The sequence below is a fragment of the Lates calcarifer genome, linkage group LG4, assembly GCF_001640805.2.
Source record: "Lates calcarifer isolate ASB-BC8 linkage group LG4, TLL_Latcal_v3, whole genome shotgun sequence".
Lineage (NCBI taxonomy): Eukaryota > Metazoa > Chordata > Actinopteri > Centropomidae > Lates > Lates calcarifer.
In genome coordinates, this window is record NC_066836.1 from 20157483 (window position 1) to 20182846 (window position 25364).

The 25364-nt window shown below is 40.5% G+C and overlaps 1 protein-coding gene across 1 annotated transcript in view; it reads left to right on the plus strand.

Annotated features, from left to right (window-relative positions):
- Positions 1 to 1853: 1853 nt before the first annotated feature.
- rem2 (RAS (RAD and GEM)-like GTP binding 2) overlaps positions 1854 to 25364 on the plus strand; it is a 28722-nt gene continuing 5211 nt past the window's right edge. Inside the window, exons 1-4 of the mRNA XM_018677549.2 lie at positions 1854 to 2593; positions 5798 to 6134; positions 8276 to 8349; positions 18610 to 18787. Coding sequence (XP_018533065.1) covers positions 2582 to 2593; positions 5798 to 6134; positions 8276 to 8349; positions 18610 to 18787 — 601 coding nt within the window. The 5' untranslated portion in view covers positions 1854 to 2581. The remainder of the gene's footprint in view (positions 2594 to 5797; positions 6135 to 8275; positions 8350 to 18609; positions 18788 to 25364) is intronic.

A 25364-nucleotide genomic window follows, 5' to 3' on the forward strand; every position in this document is an offset into this window, starting at 1 on the left:
GACTAATGCATCATCAGCTGCATTATTATCCTGGTACCTTCAAACATTATTATGACTCACAAAGCAAGGCAGGAAAGAATTGAATTGAAAATATGTCATCACTTTCAGCAGTCTTCCAGATTAAATTTAGCATTATTTGTCATGCATGTCTATTGAGATTTTGATGGGAAAAAAACAAGTTTGTCTTATGATGTGCTTGGCCTCCCATGTTAGTTTTGCTCAAACTATCTTTATAATTTGAGGGTTATTATTTCAAAGTCACCAGCTGTGCACTTTCAAACAGGTTATTTTAAGATTATTTTTGGCATTCTGCTTTTACTGGACATCAGACAGAGGAGAGGCAAACTGGAAATGAGAGAGAAAATATTGATAAGCATCAGAATTTTTCAATAACAAAAACACTGGGTGATATGGTAAAGGATCACAGGAAGGCCAGTCTCTAAAAATGCGTTTTAAGGAGAGTTTCAAAAGACAAGACAGTGTCAGCCAACCTGATTGTTTCGGGGAGGCTGTTCCACAGTTGAGGAGCTCTGACTGTGAAGGCCCTGTCTCTTTTGTTTTTCAGTCTAAGCTTTGAAGCAGCCAGAGAATCTGCATCTGTGCAGCTCTGGGCTTAGAGGTCTGAGTTATACAAAGAATACAAGAATGGTTATAATGTGCTCTTGATTTTTACTGCCTATAATTTAAAATCCTGGTGGCTACATGTTGTGCTAATTATGAGGCTTTATGCTACAAAGAAAATAGTGTCACAGTAATCAAGGTCATATGAAATGAAGGCATGAAAAACACTTACCAGGCTTATGTTGGGCAGGAATGGCTTGATCTTTGATATGCTCCTAAACTGATAGAAACAGGACTGTGCAACAGAATATATGTAACTAGTCAAACTGAGGTTGCTGTAAAATAAAAAACAGAGTTTCCCTGTGATTTTAGGGTTAATATCATACTCGCCAATTAAAAGGATCTCAGTTTTTTGTGGGTTTAAATGCAAAACATCAACAGCCATCCATTTTTGGATGCCCTCAAGGCAGTTTAAGGGGGAGATAATCTCCCTATTCACTTATCTCCCCACTAAAACACTAAAATTGTTGGGGTCAGAGCTAAAATAGTTGTCCGAGATGTCCGAGAGATAACACGTGGAATGGAAATAAAACTGGACTACTCTGGCATTACACTTTTCTTAAGATGGGCAACTCACAAAAGACAGATTATTTATGGAATGGGAAAACAGCAGGAGCTGATACCATATCCAGAGTCAAGCTCCAAAAACAACCAACTAATTCCTATGTGAGGTTCAGTTACTTTTTTAGTTAGATGCTCCCTGTCTGGGACGTCTTTACATCTTTCACATTGGTTTCTAGTAACCCTAAGCCAAGATAACTCAGATTTTTTTTTGACACTGCAGGGAGCTCAAGAACCCCAAAGACACCACACAACAGTTTTCACTGACTGGGTAGTACTCATCATGGGAAGCAAACTAGGCTGTGTCTCAACTGGCTGACTTCCATGCTCACGCGTGCATAAATTACATTACATCACATTACACTCCAAGTACCAGGTGGGGGCACTCAAAACGGTCAAAAAGTTGAGTGTGGAATGATGGGTATTTCTCACCGTCAACAGTCGCCATAATTCCTTTTTTTTCAAAAGGTATACACGTCTTTTTAAAAAAAAAAAAAAATAATAATTTGGTCGTGGTCTTGGCTGGACAGAACAACATCTTCTTCGAGTGCACAATAAAGCCCCATTCCTCTGTGTAAAAACATTCAGTTAGCACCTTCTCCATGATGCATCCCTCTGCCTCCCTCTGGCGGCCACTTCATGTCACAGCGACAAATACCTGATCGTCCATCGTCAAACCTGAATGAAATAACACCGGGAAAAAGCCCAGACCAGACCAGTGTTTGACAAAGGCACATATTTGATTTGAGGGAAACCGTGTCTGGATTGATATTTACACTGGAGAAAGGAAGCGAGGGGCACTACTTCACCCCCATCACCACCACCCTACACTCACTGAAGGACGCGCCCCCAAATACACTTTGCAGGAGAGAGAGAGAGAGAGAGAGAGAGAGAGAGAGAGAGAGAGAGAGAGAGAGAGAGAGAGAGAGAGAGAGAGAGAGAGAGAGGTGCAGGTATTAACTGGAGGTGGGGAGGGAGGCGCAGTCGCTGCTGGCCGTTGGGACACCATAAGGACAGGAGGGAATGTGTTATTGTGCCGATGGCTTTCTTCCCTCTTCTTCCTGTAAGAAGTCGCCTCTTATTCTGAACGGACACGCAGGTGTAACCTCTTTATCTTCCCTCTACCCTCCTGCTACTACTACTACTACTACCTTCCTCGTTTTTCCATGCGCCGCGCCTCCTTTTCAAGTCAGCAGAAGGTAATTTTACGCGCCGGAGTGGGGAAGAATAGACATCACGGTAAATGACATGTGGTGCGTCTCTGTTGTGCGCCGCCTGTTACCGCCGTTGTGAAAGGTGATGCCGGGTCTGCAGCCAGTACAGATGACTTGAACCGGGCGGCACAGGCGCTTTTGCAACGACAGCACTTGCTCCATAAAGAGAAGACTTATTGATAACCATGGCTGACCAGGTAAGGCCACCCATATTTTCCACCTCCCTCTCTAACCTACCTCGTGCGCTCCTCACAATAGCCTAGATAACACAAACACAAACACACACAGAGTAAGCCAGGTTGCACACACACACACACACACACACACACACACACCCTCCAACGTGTATCTTGCAGAACAGCACGAGATATAATCGTTGTTTTCACGCCGCACACTTTGGTTTCTCCCACTCACACTGTGTGTGTGTGTGTGTGTGTGAGGGAATTCAGTGAAGATTTTTTAGTCATTTTTCACGTCGACTCTGAGGATGTGATTTTTGAATAATAATACACTGACTTCCAGTGTGTCCCTGCCCTCAGTATAGACTTTCAAGTGAACTTATTAAAATATTTTTTTACGCTCTGTATGCTGGATTTCCAGTCACAGTTGTAAGATGGTTTGTGCAGTGTGTTCTTGGCAATTATGAGCCAGGGTTACAGCTGTATAAGGCGGTCAGTCCATCGATCTGTGTCTGTCTCTGTCTGTCTTATGGGACCATCAAAGATTATTTCAGACAAACTCGAAATTGAAGTACAATGAGCAGTGGGCTACAGTGAACATGATCCAGAACGATCAAAAGTGCAGCAGACATAACTAGGCTGCGGCGAGTAAAGAAGCAGCAGTCAGTGTGATTGGACGGAAGAATATAAACATTGCCTGTAGTATTAATTTTGTATTGTGCACTGTTGTTTGCCCTAGTTTCTCTACTGCCTGGCGAGAGAGAGAGATTAACCCCTGACACACTGGCTCAGCCCGCGGTCAGAGGTTCCTGTCTCTGCGTGTACAGCTCCCCTGAACACCGCTGACAATAAAGGCCATGCTTAATTGATTAGCTCGTTCAATTAACCTAATTGAGCTACCTGAGAGTGAGCCTGTGTGAATGATGTATGGGTGTGTGTGTGTGAGAGAGAGAGTGAGAGAGACTGTGTGTAAACAGCTACATAATTGTGTCACAAGTAGCCACACCTCAACTGCATGTGTGAAAAAGAATTACAGTACTGTTCTATACTATATGCTACTATACTATACTATACTATACTATACTATACCACAATATACATTATACAATACATTATATTATTCTAAACATAAAATATACTATATTTTAGTACATCACACAACACTATACTAACTACACTAACTATATTATACTATACTAGAGTATCCTATACAACCATATGCTGCAATATATTATACTACACTTCATTACACTACATCACCCTATATTACATTGTACAATACATTATACTATTTAAAGGTAGAATACACTATATTACAGTACATCATACTATACTTCATTTAAGTACAGTAAATCATATTATACTATATGATAAATGATACTATATTGCTGTAAGTCACATCATCTTTACTATATTACACTTCACTACACAATACTATAGATCACACAATACTATACTGTATAATACTACACTACATTTGCTCTATATGAAAAGTGCCTTGAGATAACTGTTGTGATTTGGTGCTATATAAATAAAATTGAATTGAATTGAATTACACATTGCTATGCTATACTAAACAAATCTTATACTGTACTGTACTATATATTTGTGAAGTATACTATTCGTCTGCTGTATATATTTTATAGCATTTAATCGTATCAATACAACATTGATAATCTCATTGTACAGTAGTTAGCTAACTCTGTTGTTTGCTTTTATCATTTATATAAGGTGGTTGAATTGTACTTACCTATCCATGCTGTATTTCTGAAGATGACATGTTGATAGACACATAGACTATATGTCTTCTACACCCCCACCCCCACTACATTTGTACAATCTAGCTCTCTAATACAATCCAATACAACAGCCCTACAGGGACTAACTTCATGACACTCATAATCTTTGTGTGTGTATGTATGTATTCCTACCTACACGTCTTGTACATAGCACCACTGTAACTCAGCAAATGTGCAATACCATCAAAGGCACCATCTCAGATGCTTTTTTATCGCATCCTGTTGTTTTACGTCTAATTGCTTTATAGCTTACAGCTATATGAATAGATTTTCTATTTTTATTTGTATATTTTGCACTCTAGATTACACTCGTAGTTTGAACTCTTTTCTGTTTTTAATTGCTGTATGTGTGATCACACCGTCTGGGTTGCTACTCAGTTCTGCAGTACTCTTGCACAGTGACAATAAAGGACTCTTGAGTCTTGTTTAATTGACATTGTGTCAGAGAGGCATTGATTCAACTCATTGTAATTTGTGAGACCTCTCTCTGTGGTGGTACTGCTTTGGATTGCATTATATTCTAATATGTTCCTGTTATTGTGTCGATCCCCTTTAATTAAGCACCAATACTGCACTTAGCTTTTCCAGGCAGACGCTCAGCCACAGACACCCAGGAGTGTAAGTGCAGCTAGATTAATTGCTGTATTAATATTGATGAGGGTTGTCTATGGTTGACCTGTTGTGGCTGCAAACACACACATGCATGCACCCAGTTACCCACACACACACACTTTTCTCGGCCACAGTATTGTTCTGGAGCAAACTGCTGACAGCCTCTTTTGCAGCTTTCCCCTGTTTAAACAACTAGGGATGGAGATCAAGACTTGATGTTTCTGACCTATTTTTGTGGGAATTCATGCTGCACTCGTGCTGTACACACTGCACCTTATACAGCCACCTGACCACACTTATTCCCTTATTACACACAGCTGCAGCCTCTTTTCCTCCGTCCCTCCCCTGTGTTTCTTAATATATAGATGTCCTCTCTCTCTCTCTGGCCATATCAACCTGCTGTCTTTAAGCATCGTCTTATCTTCTGCCATCCTTTTAGCAGCTCCTCCTGCCCTGTGTCTGCCTCATCTCATCACCTCCCCACCATCTCTCTCCTCCTGTCGTAGGTTTCCCTTTGACACGCTCTGCGTCTTCATCAGCATCTTTCTCTCACACTGCTTATCTGTCTCACCTCCATTGTTTTCACCTCCCTACTCTGTACACACATAGGTACACACAGCGGAAACACCCTTCCCCCCACATTCTCCAGTGATAACATTTACCAGAATAGACAATGTTACAGGTAGATTTCCAGCCTGTTTGGACCTGTTTGGGCTATTTTAAAGTACTGCAGGTAACAATGCCATATGTGTGCTGCCCAATGGCTCCCTCCTAGATTTTCATATATGTCTTTTTTTGCCTCCATTTCTAGTACAGTATGTTTCTCACCACGGCGCCCCCCCTTCGGCGAGGAAGCACACCCCTGCCCGTTAAACACCAGCTGCGGAGGGAAGAGGCCGTATCTGAGGACTGTGATTGGATCCCGGGCTTAGAGGAGCCTGCCACGTTGCCTATCAGTGACACAGCGGTGCCTCGGGATGAGTCTTTCAGCCAATCATCGGCCGCCCAGTCGACCTACCACAGCCATGGCGGGGCATTGAGAATAGTACTTCTGGGACAGAATGGCGTGGGCAAGTCATCGCTGGCCTTATCTCTGGCCGGGCAGTCTGACAGATCCCTCTCTATAGACTCTGAGACACAAGCATGTGGTAATGGCTTACACAGAGATTGGTGGTGTGTGTTTTTGTGTGCATGTGCATCTGTGGTAGGGTTGGAAAACCTTCCAATCAATGCTCATGAAGTGTTTCTTTCCTCAATCAGCCCTCAATCCAGTCCACCCAAGCACTTATTTTAGACTGCTCAGTTTTCCCCCTTAAATGTATTTTAAAGGAACATTTTAACAGTTTGGGATTTGCTTTCTTGCAAAGAGTTAGATGAGAAGGTTGATACCCCTGTTATATCTGTACGCTAAATATGTGAGTAGACATACCAACTGTTAGCTAGCTGTTATTTTAGCTTAGCTAAGGCCGGAAACAGGAGGAAATAGCTAGCTTGCCTGTGTCCACAAAATATTTTCTTAGTTTAATACATACAAAAATGTGAGAGTAAATGTTTTATAAGGTATCATGGGCCAGATTTCTTGCCAACTGGTCTCAGAACTAGGCTAGCACTTTCCCCTTGTCTTAATGCTAAGCTAACCAGCTGCTGGCTTTAGCATCAATGCATAATAGTGGTATAGGATAGGTGGATTTTGTGTGTTCTCTTTGAACAAACCCATGCGACATGTGAACCTGTGTCCACATGTGGCATGGGTCTGGTCCATTATGCTATTTTATGCTTTTATGCTTCATACTTAACAAACAGAGTGGTATCAATCTTCTCATTGTACTCTCTGCAAGAAAGCAAATAACAGTAATGTCCTCAGTGTTTATATCTGCCTTTAAAGCTGTTAAAACAGCCCTGATCTACTTTTCCCCTCCCTCTGGCCTCTGTCAGTCAGTAGGTCTGTCACACAGCTTACTGCAACACTGGGGATAATCAGCTCTCGTCCTCAACCATCAAGCCAGTCAATCGATAAGTTAGTGTCACTAAGCGGCAACTCCTGTCCATCATGCATAAAGCTAGTATGCCTCTGACTTATACCATACAGTATTCATTACTGCCTGTGTACTGCACTTGGATTCATGCATCATAAATGGACAGAAAAAGCACTTTCATCCAAGCTTGTAGCTCATACATGCTTCCATAATGGTTTTCTTATTACACATGGACATTTTAGTGGTGTGGAAATTATAATGTGAGCTACACGTCAAAAAAGAAAACAAAGTATAAAGAAAGCATTTTTCATTTATTTTGTTTATTAACTGACACATTTTTGATCGTTTTGAACAGATGTCATAGCCTCATATCTGTCCCCTGACTGGAAAAGCTCCTCACCAATCAATATGTGTCCTCACCAAGTAATTACCAGTAGGAGATTTGGTTTGCTTGTTCTGTACAATATACATTTTCCAGTCTTTTCTTCAAGTCTTCAAGCAATTTTGGGAAAGTATGTAATTTGAAATCTGCCTTACTGTTATCGGTAGTGTATTTTCTGGAGGTTGAAACAATCAGCTCATGGTTTATTGCAATACAGGTTTCATCAAACAACCATTTTTAAGTTTAGCCTTTTTCACCTTACAACTGTACATTTTCTTCTTAATTTTCATGCAATATGCAACTAATAGAAACATTCTTTACAGGATAAGCCCGGTGGTGGTGGCACTGTATATATATACATACATATTTATTTATTTATTTATTTTTGTCAGTAAATCACATGAAAAGACCACAACCAACAGCGAATTGACTGATTTTATTAACTAGTACCAGCTGTGCAGTCATAGCCTGATATATATCTTAATAAACACATCAGCCACAGCTTTTGCTGGGTGACATATTTCTTCATTACCACGAGCATAGGCACTGTACATTATTTTGAGTCAATCTCACATGCACTGTCCTGCACTGTCCTCCTACAAATACACTGCTCAGTATCCAGCTTGAGGAACAAATAGGTTTGGAGAGCTATATATATATATATATGTATACACACACATATATATGTGTGTGTGTGTGTGTGTGTGTGTGTGTGTTTTTGTGTGTAAAATTTCAAATATTAGAAATGGTGTGAAGTTCTAAACATCTTGACAAAACTGATTTAAGGTTTCCAGTTATGGTGAATTTATGCTCCACATTGCATACTGTCACGTTTCTGCATTGCAAAATATTTTGCCCCAACATATTACGCTGGCGGTTGTTATTACACTCTGTGTGTGCTGATGTGTGTGACAAGTGTATTTGCTTGCAGGTGAGGGCTACGAGTGCACGGTGACAGTCGACGACGAGGACAGCAAAGTCATAATTTTCGACAACTGGAAACAAGTGAGTAATTGGCTGTCAGCTTCACGCTTCAGTCATTCTGTTTTGTTTATCTCATTCAGTTTAGACTGGTTCCTGGTTGTTTCATGCTCCAGTGACCAGTTTCTCTCCAAGCCTTCTCTATCTTCCTCTGTACTTTGGAAATGAAAACAGCCATTTGTTTGATTTCTGTCATGGGCAAATTATTTGTGTGAGTGAAGAGAGTGTGTTCATACAGGTGTGCTCACTGTACTTGTGCTTTCTGAAGTTCTCTCATTCGGAAAAGTGGAAATCACTCTCTTGTTAACCTTCATTGTTTCAATTAAAATCTACAGTGAACAAGAAAACTTTGGCAAGGACTAAAATTGCTGTGGCTATGCATCATCAGCCTCTGGAGCGGAACAGTGTGAATGAGTTAATACAGCCTGGTGGTGATGATTTTTAGCAGGAGGAACTTGAACTGCAGCAGGCAGCGGGAGAGACGAATAACACTGAGGACGTTATGCGAAATGAACAAGCATGCAGTCGTTAATGCCTTTTCATAATGATGAAATGAAATGGTAGAGCACTCTAATTAGTGTATAGGGTGGATCATTCCTGTTGCATCCTATATCCCAGATGTCCACTCAGCCTTCAGGGGCTATCCCCTTAAGGTTAAATTATTCACACAAAGCTACATTTAGCTCTGGGGAAGTCCAGTGGAAGCTAACAATTTTTTTTTCACTTCTTCGCTCTTTCTGCAAGCGTCATCTTCCCTTTCTCACCCCCAATTTTGTTGCCCTTTCTCCCCGCAGCTGTCATCATCTCCAAACACCCCCCCCCCCCCCAATCCATTCACTCTCTGTTGCTTTTTTTGTGGCGCTTGCTCGCCTCTCTCCAATGGCCCTTTTCTGCCATGGTTAAATCTCACTGAGAGTTAATTACATTTGTTATTCTGTGCGTGTTAATACAAGGCAGGGCATTAAGGCTGAAGCAACAGACGCAGGCCAGCGGGAGGCTTGGAATTACTCCAGGGCCGTCATCAGTGGGGGAAGGCAGAGAGGACTGGACAGCATCCCAAATCATCTGCCAATTCATGCTCATGTTTTTGCGCTTTTATTTTTTGTGGTTAATGCCCGTGGATGGAAGACATGTACAAACATATAAATACATTCTATGCACACAGTCTCTGACACACACACACAGTCAGGTGGGCAGACAGATGGTGTCCAGCTGCCTAACATGTATGATGGCCTTCAACTGGCACAGCATAAACTGCCAGCACTCCCAGTCCCAAGAGGCAGAGCTTCTGGCCTTGTAGCAAGCTGCAAGTGTTCTCCACGGGGCATCCCAACCTACACCCAAGTAACCATAGCAACACACACAGACACACACATACATACTCATGAACACATGCACAGAGCTTACTTAATCACTCGCTCACGCATAAGATCATGCTACAACAGTCAGCATCCGACAGTGTTGGCTGTAGGGCTTCATCCGTTCTCTGGCCAGACCGATCAGCACCTCATCACTCCCTTGCAATACAAACTGCCAGAAAAGATGAAAAACTGTTACATTCACACTCAGCGATTGTTCCTTCAAGTGCTTTTTTGGCTTGACTCACAGCTGATTGACACATGAAGGTCTAGATGGAGCTGTAATTTTCCCAACTGCAGGGGAGGAAGTGGTGCACAACAAACCACAGGTAGACCTTACTGTAAGTGCAGAAGCCTGTAAATATATATCAACTATGCTGACAGACTGGTGTGTGTGTGTACGTGCCCATGTAGCACTGGCATGGTCAAATGTGTAAAACACACCAGCATACACATGCACAGAAGGCTGAGAGTCTGCTCTGCCAGACGCTGGGACGTTGTAAGTGTAGTTGACGTCACGGGGGTTGGATGGTTTTAAATAAGTCATCCGTGTGCTAAAAATAGAAACACTGGCACACTTGGCCTTGACCTAGCCGGCCCTTACTGTCCTTTGCCTTTCGACTGACATTGGTTGTGTAATGTATCTCTTGAACAGTCCACTGGGTTCTGCATGTAGCGGACCAAGCAGAAGATTGAGGTCACTAAAGACCACAGGGACCTACCCACCCTTCTCTCTAATTTGTCTTTGTCTGTTTCAGTGTCTGTGCATTCGTGCATGCCTGAATTTGTTCCTTGCCTGAGTCACTCTAAGAGTTTCCATTATTATTTGATAGCTTGAAATTAAAATATTTATTAAAAACAACCAAAAGGTGCAGCCTGCGGCCTGGTAAAATGTAGGCCAGTGATGTATATGTGTGTATTTATCAGCATGCAGTGAGGAGAATTTGCGGCTGCAGAGGAGGAATGGATCATTTATTTTGCTAAAGCAAATTAGAGGAAAAGTCCAGGATGTAATTTGGAGGAAGATAATTGCTGCTTGACCACATTCTTTTACACGATTAGGAGGAAAGAAAAACATTGTTCCACCATCCAGTTCTTGGAACAGAGACAGCTTTTGGCATGGTGTCCAGGGAGTTCCTTCCCAAGACATTTTTCTTTCCTGTTTTGCTGTTCTGCTGCCTCATAAGAGTCGTTCTGCACTATTTACAGCTTCTCATTTCTTGCCCTAATCCACATAAGCTATTATACTTTAACAGTCTTGTTTGTTTTAGTCTCCGCTGGGAGTCACTACTCAATTTATCCGTGTAGAAAACTGTGCGAACCAAAATCTACTAATAGAAAAGCTCAGCTCAGAAATCTCAGCTACTGCATTATATTTAAGTGGTAAATATAAACTATCATGATCTTATTGTAGTTTTAAATGGAGTTTTCTAGATGAGGTGGATTGCAGATAGAACCATCAAATGTTGAGAACTAACAGAAATCTTTATTTTCTTGAAAAAAGTCAATTGTTTAGTCTTACTATAGACACTATAATATTTGTAATTTCACTGACAGATTTGAACTTGCAATATATTATATTTGTTTTACTAATAATGCTATTCAAACAATGAAAAATATTCATTCTCTCCACGTTCAGCATTTTATTTGTTTGCAAGCATCCCTCTGTCCGTTGTTTTCTACTTCCTCATTTGATGCTACTAACATGTATTTGTCTGAACAAGCTGTCATCACTGTCAGTGTCTGACCTCCCAGTGTAATCACTATTATCACCGTGTGTTCTGTAGTAATACACACACCTACTCACACACACACACACACAAACCCAGTTAAGAGCAAGGTAGATTTAGGATCAGATCTCCAAAATATGATTGGATGCTAACTGTCGGCTAGCTAGCTAATTAGAAATGTGTCTTTATATTTTGTTATTTCCAAAGCAGTCACAGCAGTTTTGAGTGATAATTACAAACAAAAAACATTAGTTGAAACTGACATTAGTAAAAAAAAATCACTCTCAAATAACAACATAAATATATATTAGCGTGGGTGGTAAAAATCTACTTTTCATCAAGTTCAAACATGATGCTAAATTACTCTCAACCTAGTTGTCCTTTTGTTAGTGTCACTGTCACATTAAAATACACTGAACTAAATGTTAGTAGTGTAAACTGTTTAAGCTAGTTGTCTAGGATAGTAGTTAAAGGTAAAGATGTCTCTCGCTTTACTTATTTGTAACAATTTCATTCCCAATGGCTTCAATCAGGTCATAAATCAGGTTTTAAAACTTCAATTTTATGATTTATTCATATGCTGTAACAGAGCAGTGAGGCAACAGAGTAAAGAGTTGCATAAGACACAAAATACAGTAGAGTAATTTGTCAGACATTAGTGCCACATGAATATCTCATTTTGGACAAAAGTCAAAACCTTTTAATTCGAAGTTCACTAAATGTTTTTACCAGTACTTTATTACTTTATTGTGTACTAAAGGGAAATCCTCTTATATCCTCCCTCCACAGCGAGGTCAGAGGTCAACCACATGGCATCCCTGAAATTGGTAAGGATTCAGGGATTTGCTAATGGACACGTCAGCAGGGTGGTGGCTCTGCATGCCGTCATAATAAAGCTTGAATCTGGGTCATGCAGGGACGCTCACCACACTAGCCTTCTGTGTGTGTGTGTGTGTTTCTGTGTGTGAGGTGGTTGGCACTCATGTGTGTATAGTCTGCATGGTGCACTACGTCGGTGCTGTGATGTCATCTGCATTTGGGACTGATTGGTGATCATTGCTCATGGAGTGCTCATGTATACGTGTGTGTGTGTGTGTGTGTGTGTGTGTGTGTGTGTGTGTGTGGCTTAGCTAGTGCAGGCCAGATGGCCTCAGTAATATATTTCCTTAGGGAAGCATTGTCTCTGTGCAGTGGAAAGTAAGTGAGAGAAAAAGAGCAAACCCACCAACTCAGCATTCTATCTGCACTAAGCTTCGTCATCCTATTATCAGATTTTGACTTAGCTACAGAGCAAGGTGCTTTTCTGTCTCCTCTCTCCTCTCTGATCCTCCCCTCTCCTCCTTCCTTTTTCCTGTCTTTCTGCCATTCCCTTCATTCATCACCCCTGCATCTTTATTGGTCTCTCTGCTCTTTCATTTTGCTCTGACAGGCAGTCAGACAGACAGATAGAACACAATGTGATGTATGTTTGCTTTTGATAAAGCCAAATGGTAGCATGAGTGTCTGAATGTTTGTGCAAGCAGGTGGGGAGGTGTTTGACCTTTTGTTTCCATGTAAAGGCCGTAAGCTGCTTTGCTCATGTAGCTTGTTCTGCAAAGCAAATGACTTGGGAGCCAATAGGTTGCAATAGTTCAGAGTCAGAATTCCAGGCAGAGGGGAGCATGTTGTACAATGAGGAATTTACAGACATACATACTCATGTGTGCTTTCAAAAAAGGGCCATGTGCTGTGTTCTCTGCCTTTTTTCACAATCAGAAGGAATAATAGTTTGAGTGCTTGCAGAGCCACAGCATGTTATGCAAATGATGTCTGATAAGTGATTCATTGTCCTCACAGTTAATGGTTGCTGATGTGGTTGCCGGTTCTAGCAAGTTGGTGTTTGAGTGTGTTTTTGAGTGCATGTTAATGTATGTGTGTGTGTGTATATGTGTGTGCTTCTGAAACACATGAAAATTCAAGTTCATTCCAGTTAAGCGAGACAGTAAAGGTTGTTTTACAACTCCACTGAGTTTTGACAAACTCAGCTGCAGCTTCACAGTGGATCTTAGGTCTGCACACACCATGATAAATCTCCTTTTCGAAAAGAAAATTCATGTCTATGTTGCACTGATTATAACAGGGCTGGACGCCATGCTTTCTATCATGTTTTATTGGGTGTGTTTTCTTATCTATATCTGCACCAGACACAGGAAGTGGCTGAAAAAATTTTTTAGAAAGCCTGGCTTTTTACTGATAAAGCAGATAGGCCTGTCCGACTCTATTGTGAGCTTTCTATTCTTAAAAACAACATTTATCATGGTGTATGAAGGCCTGAACTATTGCCCTGTTTGACTATGATCAAATAGAATGAGAAGCTGAGACAGAGTGGTAAGAACCAATATGACTGCTAGCTATTTTATCAGCCGACTAGAGTCTATTATAGATATATCCATATGGGTGACATTGCACTTCAGAAGTGACAAAAGTATGTTTGAGGCAATTTACAGTGTTAGCAATCATTTTTTCCACCAGACTTACATTTTTCTGGTGTAAAATCCTGCTCGGTGTCTTTGATGACCAAGGGATCCTTATTACAAATGCTTATTTATGTTCTGTTTATGGCCTCAAATTCAAAGTCACCCCCAGTGGTTAAGTTTCATGAAACAGAAGCTATCAGTAAGATAGATAGTAACACACAGTCATAAATACTGGGCAACAAAATGAGACATTTGGCAGAGACATTCCAGGATGTAGCCCAAAGCAACAATCCGCCACCAAAAATAAGTCTATTATTTATTCAGATTTCATTATAGAGCCAGCATTGTAAGTGTGTTTTTGCATACAAATAAGGTATCATTATTGCTGTTGTGAACTTATGGCTATGTAATCATCTGAGTATGAGGATCTCAGCCACAGTACTTGAAAAATAAAGTACTGATGAATGAGGACACCTGAACGTCATAGCCATATGTGATTGTTGAACACCTAATTATGAAACTATGGGCATTACACTGCCACAACAGTCCTCTGGGAAGGCTTTACATTGATTTTTGCAAGTGGCTGCAGGGATTTACTCCCATTCAAGCACATGAGCATTAGTGAGATGAGCACTGATGTTTTTTTATTTGTATTTTTTTCGATAACCCAGTAAGGCATCCAAAGTGTTCCAAATTCATTCCAAAGGTGCTGGATGAGGTTGAGGTCAGTGCTCTGTTCAGAACATCCACAGAAAAAATACTCAAGATGAATTGTTGCCACTAAGCTGAAAGTACACAATTGTCTCAAGTATCATTGTAAGTGATAACACCAAAGCAAGACTATGTAACAGCTGCCTCCACAGCCCAGTCAAGTGGTAATCACAGGACACTGGCACATAAAATTCTGTTTAGCTCTCCACTCCATAGTCTGGAGCATGTAGCTTGGCTCTGCTGATGACCAGCTAAGTTAGAAATAGATATATAGAATAGAGTCTGATGGCTCATTAAGAGCCGGGTTACATATTCATGAGCTAACAAGTTAATGAGCTAACGAGCAAACAAGAAGCCATATTAGTTAATTATGTAAGGGGCTGATAAATGAAAGGAAGCCACTTGGATGCGTCTTGAAATTAATGTGGTTAATATTACCCACCCACTGCTATGGACTGACTGTATCACTGGAGTCTTTGCTTTCACAACAGAACCTCTGTCTATACTTTGGTGTTTGGGGAGATGCCAATGATGGTAACTCTCAGCCAGCACATCTGTAAAGTGGTTGTATCTGACCATTTTGGAAAAAGTAGGACTCAGAAGCCACAAAAGTAATGGTGGGTATTATTATTATTATTATTTATTTATTTATTTTAATTATTATTATTATTATTTTTTTATAGTTTGGTAAAGAGTCAAGAAACAGCTTCATCAGGACTGTGTATGTGCGATTAGATCAGATTTGAACAACTGGACTCCACCTGCTTCAAATCAGTGAGAAGAGCACAGGCAAAGCATGACAGGCACAAATACTGTATCTCATGTATTAGGTGTATATAAATAATCAAAACAGTTTGAACTCTTGCAGAATATTTTGCAGTTATATAGGATCCCATTGCTCATAGTAAGAAGCTGATTGAGAAAACAGACATTTAGGGTCTTTAAGATGAAGTCCCTTTAATTTCAATGAAGGAGCCCAGACCAAACCAGGGAAAATGTATCAAGACAGAATATGTGTCCACACACACACACACACACACACACACACACACTTTACCTATATTACAGAGAAAATGGCCTAATCAGCCAGACGAGTTGTTTGTCATTAAGATGATTTAATTAATATTTTCCTGAATGCTCAGTGATTTGTGTGTATTTGTTTATCACTGTATGTGGGCATGGCTTTTGTGTTTGTGTGTTAGTCCCTGTGAATCTGTGTGTGTGTATGGGAGGAGTAGGTATTGACAGATGGCCTGCTCTCTGTGAACACAGAAGAGCTGCTTAATCGAGAGAAAGAAAGAGACAGAGAGAGAGGGAGAGAGAGTTGGCACTGTCCTGAGTTGCTCTGCCTCAGTTTGATAGAGAGGCGTATTTACTTGGTCCCAGTTTTCCTCCTGGAGTGTTCCATCACCCTCCTAATCGATGTCCACTCTGTGTTGGTACTCCTTTGTTTACAAAGATTAGCTTCTCCCTCTCTTTGTTTCCCTCCCTGCATCTTGTTGCTTCTATCCCTCCTCCTCATCCCTCAGTCAGACTGTGACAGGTGGCGGAGCCGCCTTCCACGCCAGTGGCTCCCTCCCCTCCTTGTCTTCTCCTGTGCTCCGTCAAACAGACAGTGCCAAGGCGCTCCCCATGAATTTCCTGCTCCGGGGTCTGATCCGATACCACTTGGCCGCTTGAGATGATGTGAATTTTTCAGTCATCTGAAACTCTCTGGAGGGCAGGAATTTACCTTCAGGGCTGCGGATGTAGGGCAAGGGCATTCACGCACTCACACATAGCACAAGCAATATGCAGTCCAAAGCTCACAGGCAGATTGGGTTATCTGGTGGGAATAACATGTTTTGATATTGATTCAGTCACCACTGTTTATGGCCTCAGAGTCCCATTTTCAGTTGAAATACATCTTGATTGTGTTAGCAATTCCATAGGTCAGAATTATGCAATGTTATAAATAACATAAATAACATCGCATAATTCAATAACACTGTTGAAAGTTGTAGATTGAAGTTTAAACCAGCCCACTAATAAAATTTTACCAATTCTCTCTGAGCATGCCTCTAATATAAAATTAGTTTTCTGGTATTGCCCCACAGTGAACAGAAATACTTTGTTGACACAGTGGTAATGCTTCAGATTTCATTTGAAGGCTACAGTCACAGTCTGTGCCTCACTACAAGAAACCCATGTAGATATAAAGAATAATTCCTGTATGTTTTCTAATGCTATACTGGCTCTTTATTTTATTGACAGAGAATGCAACTGTGACTGGCATTACACTGTGTAATCTGGTGTCAGGTTTCTGTCTTTGGGAGAAAAATAGTTTGTATTGATTGTGCTTGTCCAACTTGAAATGTCTTTTGTTTTAACCTTTTCAACCTCACAGACTTATACTGGCCTGGAGAAGCATTTCTAAACCCACAGAACCTAAGAACTTCAAGTATAGAGAAGATGTCATGGTGGATTAAGCACAGGAAAATGTGATTTCTAGTTTCTAGTTCTAGTGAAATCTAGTTCTGTATAATGACTGCAGTTCTGGATCAAGCAGATCCAGATGTGATGTTGTCAAAAAGTGAAAAAATATTTCTGTGTATTAATAGATTTTTGGACAGTTTTTGGCAGTGGGATAAGCTGTAAACACAACACTGATATATGATTACCTCCAAGTTTTTGTTAGCAAACAGTTTACAGACACTTAGCAACAGCAGTATTTATTTGCAGTTGTGTCACTTTGTAAATGTAAGTCTCATATTCACTTACCTTTACAAGAGAAAATGTCTTTCTCTTTAATGACTAAGACTAGTGTCAAACTTTCTGCATCTGTGAGTATGCGAGGGTCAGTGAGGGTCTACGTGATCTCGTTATGGTAGGGTACATGTGAGACTCTGTGCAGATGTCCACGTACCCACCATTTTGTTGTGTTTGTACGCGTCCTCTAAGCGGATTATAAAGAGTATAATGTGAACAACTATGCATCCATGGTGTCCACAGCTGTTTGTGTGCCCGTCCACAGGGGAGTATAAATGTGCTGTTGAGCCAAGCTTGACTGCAAATTTGCATTGTAATTCTGTCTGTAGAGTTACCCGTCTCAAATTACACATATTCACTGGATTCCTTGTTAACATAAGAAGTACTGATTAGTGCAGCTTTAAAGTACTGGCATTGATGCATCGATGCTTTAGGTTATAAAAGTTCTTCAGCTGGTTATTAACATTGTCTGCCATTTGGTGCTGGGCAGGTAGTGTGATTTATGATCCTCTGTGAGTTAGTCAGTAGAAACCACTGCTTTCACATTACACATACAATGTCCATATGAAAATATCTATCAGTGCAGCTTTAAGGAGAATACGAGGACCCACAGGTTAAAGTTGATGTTCACTGGCTATACTCTTTAGTTAAGGCAAGTTTTGGCTTGATTCCTGCTCAGTGCACACTTAATAATGCTCAGGTACAGCCAGAGGAACCTTGCTATGACCCATTTTACACACATGAACCATCCAGTCCAGTGTAGATGTGGGTGACTGAATCAGAGAAAGAAAGTGGGAGAGGACAAAGATGGTCCCAGGCAGTTCCAAGCTGCTGTTTCTGCTAGAGCCACTTGGGCTAATTGAGCCTCTGTGACAGGAAACCCCGACGGGATGTTGGTGGTCACTGTTAAAAGGGTCAGGAGATTCAAAGTGAAGCGTGACGTGCATACAATCAAGTTGAGCAAAGCCTCCTCTGCGTCCTCTCATGGGACAGTGATAAAAACTTGAGTGCTGCCTGCCTGGCATTGGCACTGATGTCCTTTTAGTGGCTAAGCCTCAGCATAACAAAACAGAGACTTTAGGAAGAAGACTGACTTTAAATGTTGTTCAAGGACAAATTGTCAATTTGTTGATGGCATGCAGAGGATCTGTTATGGCATGTTAAAGCTCCTTGACATCCACACCTATTCAGCTGTCACTGGATTTCTCCTGTATGTATCTGCTCCGTCAAGGTGTTGCTTTATTAATGGTTGTGTGTATATGTGTGTGTTTGTATCCCCAGGACCTATCTACTTTACAGTGTGATGTGTGTATCCTGGTCTTCTCGGTGACTGACAGGCGAAGTTTCCACCGCACTGCCCAGCTCCGCCTCCTCCTCAGGGAGTCCCAACCACAGACACCAATCATCCTGGTGGGCAACAAGAGTGATCTGGTCCGCTCCCGTGAAATCAGCTCAGAGGGTAGGACACCTGTGTAATGTGAACTTGTCATACAGACACGTAATTGACCATTCACCAAACCTCTCCCATGAGCAGCAGTTGTCCAGTCATAGGTTAGCAACTGTAGCTAGGCACATCAGGTTTGCTTTTGATTTCTCCTGTGGTTGTATTAAGAGAATTGGATACAGACGTGGTGCTGCCACATCAGCCTTGCTGCCAGTTCATCCCAGCAGCCACATGCTGCACGTACTGCAACAAAAAAATGATGCAGCCTGGAAAACATTTCTCCACAGATCATCATTATAAATAAGAGAGAATTTTCTATCTCAGAGCCTAGAATAGCAAGTTGTATTTGTGTGACGTCATCCCAGTGTGAAAACACGTGGGTGGGGGCATGAGGAGAAACACTAATGTGCATGTGCAGCGGAGGCTAGAAAAAAATCAAGGCACAACCAAACATGTACGGAATGGATTAAATAGTGTGATTATCTGCAGTAATCTAACCCCACCATGTGGAAATATGCATAGAAGTAAGAAAGTCCATAACACTCATCAAACCTCACTTTGTATTCTTCCAACTTTCCAACTTCCAACAAGCTGTAATCGCTGCTGTCTTAAAACATTCACACCTCTCCGTCCTGTTGATATTACTTTGGCCCTCTTTTAGATTCTTTAACAGGGTTCAAATTTTCAAATGATTCATTTGGAGACATTAAAAAGTCAACTGAGACCAACTCAAGAGACTAACTTTAGCTTAATTAGCATGCCAGCTACAGCCAATAAAATCAAAGACAGTTGTCATTTCAGCTCACAAAAACAACAGTCCCAGATCAGAAATGACTTTTTTGTTTTTGTCTACCTTTGAGCGATATCAAGGACCCCTTGTGTCAAAATTGCGAAGAATTTCTAGTGAAACTGCCACTGTTATCATTATTAACTGCAACTGTACGTGCTGTGTGAGAACTGAAAGCTTAGCAACAGTAACTAAGGGAGAGCAAGGTTTAGGAAATGGTTTCTTCTCAGATATAAGCAACGATAAACAAACACCAGGCAGCACAAGAATGATTTGAAATGCACTCTCCTGTTGCTTCTTTTTAAAACCTTTCAGTTCTCCAAATGGAAAAAGTCAAATGGAAATGTTCTTCTAATCTCTGGGATCTAGTAGATACTGATGCTTTTGCTGTTGGTTACAATGGATTCGGGTACGTAAATGCTCAAAATGCAAATGTTTAGTTAATATGCACACACACATATATTCACATTCACATTAAAAAAGAATGGTGGTTTGCTATATGCCATCACTCACCTCTCCCTTCTATTTACCCTCTTTTCTGTCCTTCTCTGCTCATCTGTCTCTCTGCCCTGGTATTTTACCATAAATCTTCTTTCAAGTCGACATCGTCTCCATTAGAATGACTCTTGGGGGATCTATCTTTGATCAGCAAAATCTATTTTTTCACTGTTTACAATATCCAGGAGTAAATCCTCTGCTTTGAGCCTCCTCATGGGAAGAAAATTCTGTCATCTGTTATTGTTGTAAAGGGGAGGAAATATACACTGACTGTAAAAACAATTTACCCCTCTGGCTTTTTTTTGTTTTTTGAATTGAATCTCAGTTAGTGTAATTAGACAGTAATCTCTGACAGTAATGAAAGATGCTGTATTGTTTAAGAAAACAACTACACCTCTGTAACTCTGTGTGCAGAACTTTGCAGCAGAAACATACAGAAGTCAACATTCACTGACCATTTTAAAAACACTAATTGCAAACAGAACTGTCCCCTTTTCTGTCCTCTACGGTTTGTTGCAGCGATAAGGCCAGCCACTGGCTGCCCACCATGAAACAAAACAGACAGCATTTTTAGCTATGCTGGCAGGGGGGACTCCAGGCTCTGTGATGATAGCGAGGTTTCCATCCAAATATAGCACAAAGTTTCTGTCATGCAAACATTAATTCTTCAGTTAAACCATACAGTGAAAGACAGCACAACGAAATGATGTAACTTAAAGAGTGTAGGTCAGTGAAAAACAACATAGTAAACATGATGGAAATATGCCATTTATGTTATGTCTTGTAATTAGTTTGAGGAATGTTACAGCCTCCTCTGTCCACACATCATGATTTATTTGGTAAGTCTGTTTCTCTTGCACTTATTTTGCTTTTAATCAGCACACCAATTTTTCCACTGCAGCCAAGAGTAAAACCCTTTTACCATATTACAAGACCCATTGTGTTACTCATTTTATCAGTTGGTTGCTCAGTCTATGACTCTGGTCCAGACTGAAATATCTAGACAAGTTATTGTATGGATGGCCGTGAAGCCGTGTTTCCCAGAGGATGAATCCAGATGACGTTGATGATTCCTGACTTTTCTAGCAGCACCAGGTTTTTAGTGAAACAGCTGTTTGGAGGATTGCTGACATTCATGTCCCCCACAAGATGAATCAACTTTTCATCTGGCAACTTTATCAAGTCAAAATGTTCATTTGACCTGTACTTTAATTAAGGAATAAATACCCACATTACATTCCCATAAACCTCAGCTGTACTCTCTGCTACTCAGTAAATGTTAGCAAGCTAACTCACTAAACTAAGATGGTGAACATTAACCATAAACATTACCTGCTAAACATCAGCATGTTATTATCACTGAGAGACAACATGTAGCTTAAAGCAATTCTGTGCTGAAGTACAGCCTCATAGAGCTGTCAGCATGGCTGTGGATCACGTGAAACTGAGAAACAGGTAAATTCAGCAGTGGTTTGTACTGTGTTTCAGCTGCAAACATCTGCACATGGACTCACTATGACAAGCATAAATCATCCAACTGTCATGTTATCAGCCAACTGTCATAAATTAAACTAAGTGACAAGTTAAACTGTAGATGTTTGGGCTAAAAATAACACCAAGAAGACGAAGACACATTCCAGAAACGTCTGCCAGAAGATTACTGAATGTCTCCTAGTCATAAATGGGTTTCTGGCATGAAAAGTGGATAGAAACTTTCACATTCAGCAGACTCAAGGATGTAAATGCTGCCAAAGTTGCCCTAATTAAATAGTAATAGGGATGAATACTTAATGCAGTTGATTATTTTGTATTTAATTTAGATAAATGTGTACAAGATTTGTTTTCACTTTGATAGCGAGGAGTATTTTTCAGTTGATTATTATCAGGAAATCCTAATTCCATCAAATCTGGTTTAATGTAAAAAACTAAATGGAAAGTCTAAGGGAATGAATGTTTTTATAGGCATGTGTCCGGGCTGCTTTGGTGCAGCTACTGCAGAATGAATAAATCCTGCAGATCTAAGAGCTCACTTTACTCTAGTAAACATCACTGTTGGGCAGCAAGCTTTACAGACTTTTTACATTTGGCATGCAACACTGATGCAAGGCCTTGGCAAAACAAATTCACTGAAGAAGAAACACACAGTGCTGAACTGAATCCATTTAGTGATGCTTAAAAATCCACTGAACAGAGATCAGACCAAAGGCAGGTTGTAATTTTACTGGACTTTATGAGTGAATTTTTACGGAGCATAGGAACTTGGTGCAGAGTGGCTGTAGCTGAAAGGGAAGAAAGAGTGAGAGCAGAGTTTGTCCTTGAGTTGAACTTGTATTCATGGTATATACATTTAAACCCTCTTCCCACAGTATACATTCAGTCTTTGAGAATGTCTCACATCATTAACATCAGTCTAACATAAAGAATCACATTTTTTTCTGCAGTTGCAAACCTATCCCTCCTTATCTAATCCTCTGGAGGGTTCCATATCTGTCTCTCTGTGCCCCTCAGCTCTGACAGTGGGGTTTTTGTTTTGTTTTTCTCAGATAGCACATCTCCGTTTGAATTATCTCCCTCTTACAGGACGCTGCTCTTACTGTAATTATATATGTTTGTAAGTAAGTGCACAAACAAGCAGGCGCACAGCGCTCATCTCTCCCCATCTTCTTGCTGCTTGATGTCAGCAAGGGTGTTTTTGGACTGGGGACTGTGATAAGAGGGAAGGGAAGAGGAGGAGTGGCAGAGGCAGGGGTGAATGTCTGAGAATATGTGTATGAATGGGGGCCTTAGTTTGAAGAGGTGTGTGTAACGCATTATGTAAGTGTGTTGTTGTGTGTCTGCTGAGAGAGTGGGGCTTGTTTTGCTGTCCTTGAAAGAAAACACTTTGAGTTTTTAGACCTTAACAATGAGGATATATTTACAAATGGAGACTGTATGGCTAGTGTTACTCCAGTGCATTGGTTTTTCCGTATGTCACCAAGGTGATGTTTGCCTCAGTTTGAAATATTTGATAACGGTGTATCCATATCTTTCCCTGCCATTATAAAGAGGCTATTCTGCAGTTCTTTTATAAAAGACCATTTTGTCAAATTCTACCTTTTAGTGGCTATTCAGAAATTGCTAAATTGCCTCCCTGAATCACTGCTGCTAGTTGTGAGAGGCTTTAAAATTAAACTGCCTCATTTGTAATCTGTCAGTGACCAGTGGCGAACTTAACTTTCAGATACAATAGAAGTCAAAATTATGCCTCCCTTAGAAGAACCTGTCCAGATAAGAATGTAAGTTAACATCCACTTTACTCAGCTTTTAATGTTGAAGCATTTTGATGTTACCCCTCACCTCTGCAGCACTATCATGCTTTTACTGTTAGCTCTTTTTTAGCAGTTATTGGCTCTTTTGGTTTTCTTACTGTAGGTAGACATATACTTTATGAGTGAGACCAAACCCCCCATGTAAAACCACAGCAAAGAAGCTAGGCTCGCAAATTGTACACTACTGTCATCATGAAACAGGAGAGAGGTGAAGTAAATGAGTACCTGGGAAGATATTTGATATTTTCCACAGGAGCTGGTGAAGCAGAGCTAAAAACTGTATAAGGGTCAGAAACATGACTCACAGGGATACAAATGCTCTGGGAATGCTAGGCATGTATCATAGTCATTTGCCAGCAGGTTAGCCATAGCAACTTCATTAGCCAGTGATGGCTGGATGATACTTAAGGACCAAAGCTTGTTTCACCCCTATGCTGCACACTACTTCAACACGTTGCATCAGAGCATTTGTCAGATGAAAAATACCACATGGCTGATGCTTGAAGTGTCCCTATGCCTCAACAAGAGTTTAATGGTTTTGAAAGTTTTGCATTTAAACTATCTGCTCAAGGGACGTTCACACTGGTAGGATAAGAAGAGAGGAGGATACCTGAGAAATGTACACTAGAAAGACATTATAATAAGTATGAGTGTATTTACACTTGATACCATAAAATAGTAAAAGTGATATTTTGATTAATTAATTTATTGAATTATTCTCCTGACACATCACATTACATTCTGATTCAATCAGTCATTGCATATCAATCACAAAGTTAAAACGCTCAGTTGACGTTGGACCTACACTATACCTATAAGGTACAATAATATATTTTGTTGAGAGAAATATTTTATGTTTAGGCCTTTTTAACAAACCATTATGTGCATTTCCACCACCATGACACACTGTTTGCTACGTTTAAAGCCTCCAGTCCTTAATATTTTTTTTCATCACAACCAGAAAGAAAGGCTGAAAGCATCGCCTGCCATTGTGTGCCTCTAAGCTGAGTTTCTCTGCCCCCTAGTGGTCAAAATTTACTCAATGCAGCTTTAATATTATTTTGATTAAACAGAGAGTAAAAGCTTGGTTTGCTTGGTTTGCTAAATTAATGTTAACCCTCAGAACTTAATTAGTATGACAGGGTCAAATTTATGTTATTCTTACCTAAATGTGTATTTTGTATTTACAGTATTTTGCTATTTAGTGTGTTCCAACAAAGTGGGAATGAGTTTGGGGATGTATTCTTGTTTAAGTAATTTTAACATTTCAAGATTGTCAATATATTTAGAAAAATCTATCAGCATCTGTACTTTAATAATATATACCATGAGGATTTGTTTTGTCTTTGTCATTCTGACCCTTTTTTGGCCTAATCCTACAAGGAGTTGTATGACGTTAAGGATTATAATGATTATGATTAGAATTCCAACAAGATTAAGGTTCCATTTAGATTTAAGGTTCAGGTCAGTTGTTTATGACAAGATAGGCCTTGGATGTAGAGTTAACCTCAGGCGTGAAATGATGAGGCGAGAGACTAAGAGCAAGAATATAGTCAGAAGGCTCTCACAAGGAGATAGGAATAGAAAAGTGTGTGTATGTGTGTGTGTCTGTGTTTATTGTGTGGGTCAAATCTTGTTTAGTTTGCTTTGTTGTGCAGTTTAAACAGAGGCAGCAAGTGTAAAATGTGTGCACATCGGCGCCTGCACATCGCTGTCGACTCGGCCATGGCTCTGGTTCATATTTAATGTCACGAGTGGAGGAGAGGAGGGGGGAGGGGGGAGGAGGGGAATGAATAATGAGGGATGCCTATACTCAGCATATTCTCTCTATAAAAAAGAAAAACAAAACAAAACACAAGCATCAAAGCGGTCAGCGATATGCAAATGTTCCATCCTTGTTCCCGAGGCGCCTGACAAGGATGTTCTTATGTTCTCTCTGGACAGACCACATGTATTCTTTCTGATATGTGAGCCTGACAGAGGAAGCTGACTGGCCTGC